Here is a 4,873-nt window from a genome sequence, read left to right as displayed (position 1 = left end):
GAGGGGTGGTGAGGGGCATGGCTGGTTTTGGAGTAGTGAGGGACGTGGCTGGTTGTGTGGGTGAGTGAGGGGCGTGGATGGTTGTGGGGTGGTGTGGGGCGTGGTTAGTTGTGGGGTGGTGAGGGGCATGGCTGGTTGTGGGGTGGTGAGGGGCATGGCTGGTTGTGGGGTGGTGAGGGGCATGGCTGGTTGTAGAGCGGTGAGAGGCATGGCTGGTTGTAGAGTGGTGAGGGTTATGGGTCGTTTTGGGGTGGTGAGGGGCATGGCTGGTTTTGGAGTGGTGAGGGGCGTGGTTGAATGTGGGGTGGTGAGGGGCATTGCTGGTTGTTGGGTGGTGAGGGGCGTAGCTGGTTGTGGGGTGATGAGGAGCGTTGCTGGTTGTGTTGGATAGTGAGGGTCGTGGTTTGTTGTGGAGTGGTGAGGGGCGTGGATTTATATGTGGGGTGTTGAGGGGCGTGGTTGGTTGTGTGTGGTGGTGAGGGGCGTGACTGGTTGTGAGGGGTGGATAGGGACGTGGCTTGTTGTAGAGTGATGTGGGACGTGGCTGGTTGGGTGGTGAGGGGCGTGGTTAGTTGTATGAGGTGGTGAGGGTCGTGGTTTGTTGTGGAGTGGTGAGGGGCGTGGTTTTATATGTGGGGTGTTGAGGGGCGTTGCTGGTTGTGTGGAGTGGTGACGGGCGTTACTGGTTGTGTGGGTGTGGTGAGGGGGGCGTAGCGGGTTGTGTGGGGTGGTGAGGGGCGTGGCTGGTTGTGGGGTAGTGAAAGGCGTGGTTCGTTGTGTGGGGTGGTGAGGGGCTTGGCTGGTTGTGTGATATGTTGAGGGGGTGTGGTTGGTTGTGTGTGGTGGTGAGGGGCGTGGCTGGTTGTAGGATGGTGAGGAGCATTGCTGGTTGTATGGGGTGGTTAGGGACGTGGCTGGTTTTGTGAGGTGGTTAGGGGCGTGGTTGGTTGAGTGGGGTGGATAGGGACGTGGCTGGTTGTGTGGGGTAGTGTGGGGCGTGGTTGGTTGTGTGTGTAGATGAGGGGCGTGGTTGGGTGTGTGGGGTGGATAGGGACGTGGCTGGTTGTGTGGGGTAGTGTGGGGCGTGGTTGGTTGTGTGGGATGATGAGGGGAGTGGATGGTTGTGGAGTAGAGAGGGGCGTGGCTGGTTTGTGTTAGGTGGTGAGGGCCGTCGTTGGTTGTGTGGGGTGGTTTCGGACTTTGCTGGTTGTTTTGGGTTGATGAGGGGCGAGGCTGGTTGTGTGGGGTGGTGAGAGGCGTTGCTGGTTGAGTGGGGTGGTGAGGGACATGGCTGGTTGTGTGTGGTGGTGAGGGGCATTACTGGTAGTGGGGTGGTGAGGGGCGTGGCTCTTTGTGTGGGATAGTGAGGGGTGTGGTTGGTTGTGTGTGGTGGATAGGGACGTGGCTGGTTGTTGGGTGGTGAAGGGCGTGGTTGGTTGTGTGGGGTGGTTAGGGACGTTACTGGTTGTGTGTGGTAGTGAGGGGTGTGGTTGGTTGTGTGGGATGGTGAGGGGCGTGGCTGGTTGTGTGTGGTGGTGAAGGGCGTAGCTGGTTGTGGGATGGTGAGGGGCATTGCTGGTTGTGGAGTGGTGAAAGGCGTGGCTGGTTGTGGGGGGATTGAGGGGTGGTGGAGTGGTGAGGGGCATGGTTGGTTGTGTGGAATGGTGAGGGGCGTGGCTGGTTGTGTGGGGTGGTTTGGGACGTGGCTGGTTGTATGGTGTGGTGAGGGGCGTGGTTGGTTGTGTGAGGTGGTGAGGGGCGTAGTTGGTTGTATGGGGTGGATACGGACGTGGTTGGTTGTGTTGGGTGGTGAGGGGCGTGGTTTGTTGTGTGGGGTGGTTAGGGGCGTGGCTGGTTGTGTGGGGTGGTGATGGGCGAGGCTGATTGTGTGGGGTGGTGAGGGGCGAGGCTGGTTGTGTGGGGTGGTGAGGGGAGTGGATGGTTGTGGAGTAGTAAGAGGCGTGGCTGGTTTGTGTGTGGTGGTGAGGGGCGTAGTTGGTTGTATGGGGTGGATAGGAACGTGGTTGGTTGTGTTGGGTGGTGAGGGGCGTGGTTGGTTGTGTAGTGGTGAGCGGCGTGGCGGGTTATGGGGTGGTGAGGGGCGTGACTGGTTATGTGGGATGGAGAGGTGCATGGCTGGTTGTGTGGGGTGGTGAGGGGCGTGGTTGGTTGTTGGGTGTTGAGGGGCATGGCTGGTTGAGGGGTGGTGAGGGGCATTGCTGGTGGTGAGGGGCATGGCTGGTTGTGTAGTGATGAGGGGGCGTTGTTAGTTGTGGGGTGTTGAGGGGCGTGGCTGGTTGTGGAGTGGTGAGGGGCGTTGCTGGTTGTGTTGGATAGTGATGGTCGTTGTTTGGTTGTGGAGTGGAGATGGGCGTTGCTGGTTGTGTGGGATAGTGAGGGGCGTAGTTGTTTGTTAGGGTTGGTTATGGACGTGGTTGGTTGTGGTGTGGTGAGGGGTGTGGTTTGTTGTGTGGGGTGGTGAGGGGCGTGGCTGGTTGTGGAGTGGTGAGGGGCGAGGCTGGTTGTGTGTGATAGTGAGGGGCGTGGTTGGTTTGTGTGGTGGATAGGGACGTGGCTGGTTGTGGAGTGATGTTGGACGTGGCTGGTTGTGGGTGGTGAGTGGCGTGGTTGGTTATGTGGGGTGGTGAGGGGCGTGGCTGGTTGTGGATTGGTGAGGGGGTGTGGCTGGTTCTGTGGGATGGTGAGGGGCGTGGTTGGTTATGTGGGGTGATTAGGGACGTGGCTCGTTGTGTGGGGTGGTGAGGGGCGTGGCTGGTTGTGGGGTGATGAGAGGCGTGATTGGTTGTGTGGGGTGGTGAGGGGCGTGGCTGGTTGTGGATTGGTGAGGGGGTGTGGCTGGTTGTGTGGGATGGTGAGGGGCGTTGCTGGTTGTGTGGGGTGGTTAGGGACGTGGCTGGTTCTGTGAGGTGGTGAGGGGCGTGGATGGTTGTGTGGTGGTGAGGGGCGTGGCTGGTTTTGCGGTGGTGAAGGTCGTGGCAGTTTGTGTCTGGTGGTGAGGGGCGTCGTTTGTTGTGTTGAGTGGTGAGGGGCGTGACTGGTTGTGTGGGGGTGATGAGGGGCGTGGCTGGTTGTGTGGGGTGGTGAGGGGCGTTGCTGGTTGTGTGGGGTGATGAGGGGCGTGGCTGGTTGTGTGGGGTGGTGAGGGGTGTGGCTGGTTGTGTGGGGTGGTGATGGGCGTGGCTGGTTGTGTGGGGTGGTGAGGGGCGTGGCTGGTTGTGTTTGGTGGTGAGGGGCGTGGCTGGTTGTGTTTGGTGGTGAGGGGCGTGGCTGGTTTTGTTACGTGATGGGTGAGTTTGGGGGAAGAAACACTATCATTATATCTTTTGAATGTCACTTAGTACTGCCTGTATTGATCTTTGCACCAAGTCTTGTAACACTGACACCACTGCACCAGGATCACTATTAGTTTAGTTCATATATTATGCGCCCCATACCCATCTTATAGACGGATGTGGAAAGGGTTACCGAGGCACGTAATGGGCTCAGGGACTGAACCCCACAATTCATTTAGCTTAGCAAGTTACACTCTTGATGAACTAGTTACAAAACTCAATATACGTCGTCACATCATCAATGTGTTCGAGGTCAACCAAATGCACAGTTTCTAAGTCAAGCAACTGACATATGTGGAGAGCTAGTGTCACAATTGATGTGTTTGTCCTGCACACCGCACCCCATCTTGTGGGCAGCGGTGGCCCTGGCCGCTGAACTGTTGTCAACAGTTCTGACCCCGTGTGGCTCTAGCCGCTGCCACTTGTCATCAGTTCTGACCCCGTGTGGCTCTGGCCACTGCTACTTGTCATCAGTTCTGACCCCGTGTGGCTCTGGCCGTTGCCACTTGTCATCAGTTCTGACCCCGTGTGGCTCTGGCCACTGCCACTTGTCATCAGTTCTGACCCCGTGTGGCTCTGGCCACTGCCACTTGTCATCAGTTCTGACCCCGTGTGGCTCTGGCCGTTGCCACTTGTCATCAGTTCTGACCCCGTGTGGCTCTGGCCACTGCCACTTGTCATCAGTTCTGACCCCGTGTGGCTCTGGCCGTTGCCACTTGTCATCAGTTCTGACCCCGTGTGGCTCTGGCCGTTGCCACTTGTCATCAGTTCTGACCCCGTGTGGCTCTGGCCGTTGCCACTTGTCATCAGTTCTGACCCCGTGTGGCTCTGGCCGTTGCCACTTGTCAACAGTTCTGACCCCGTGTGGCTCTGGCCGTTGCCACTTGTCATCAGTTCTGACCCCGTGTGGCTCTGGCCGTTGCCACTTGTCATCAGTTCTGACCCCGTGTGGCTCTGGCCGTTGCCACTTGTCATCAGTTCTGGCCCCGTGTGGCCCTGGCCGCTGCCACTTGTCAACAGTTCTGACCCCGTGTGGCTCTGGCCGTTGCCACTTGTCATCAGTTCTGACCCCGTGTGGCTCTGGCCGTTGCCACTTGTCATCAGTTCTGACCCCGTGTGGCTCTGGCCGTTGCCACTTGTCATCAGTTCTGGCCCCGTGTGGCCCTGGCCGCTGCCATCCATCTATCTGGAAGCTGATGAATTAGACTGACGTTTCTTCTCCCCGCAATATACCCTTCAAATTATCTCTTGTAACGAAGTGTTTTTAAAAAAATTAAGAAGACAGTGAGATGGTGGGGGGTTCGAGTGTACCCTCATACACCAGGTGCATGTCCCACCCCACACCTACTCACACTGTAGGTGAGGGGGGACTGTACACTCACACAGTAGGTGTGGGGGGACTGTATACTCACACAGTAGATGTGGGGGGACTGTATACTCACACAGTAGGTGTGGGGGGACTGTATACTCACACAGTAGGTGTGGGGGGGACTGTATACTCACACAGTAGGTGAGGGGGG

General features: G+C 58.0%; 1 protein-coding gene across 1 annotated transcript; it reads right to left on the bottom strand.

The window, feature by feature from the left end:
• Positions 1–3,761: 3,761 nt before the first annotated feature.
• LOC138372644 (Kruppel-like factor 18) lies at positions 3,762–4,535 on the bottom strand. The gene has a single exon (XM_069338141.1). The coding sequence runs from the start codon at positions 4,533–4,535 to the stop codon at positions 3,762–3,764; it is 774 nt and encodes a 257-aa protein (XP_069194242.1).
• Between the last annotated feature and the right edge of the window lie 338 nt (positions 4,536–4,873).

This window comes from Procambarus clarkii, chromosome 39 (genome assembly GCF_040958095.1).
Source record: "Procambarus clarkii isolate CNS0578487 chromosome 39, FALCON_Pclarkii_2.0, whole genome shotgun sequence".
In the NCBI taxonomy this organism is placed as follows: domain Eukaryota; kingdom Metazoa; phylum Arthropoda; class Malacostraca; order Decapoda; family Cambaridae; genus Procambarus; species Procambarus clarkii.
The sequence above is the reverse complement of the archived record's forward strand: the minus strand, read 5'-3'. Positions and strand labels throughout refer to the sequence as shown.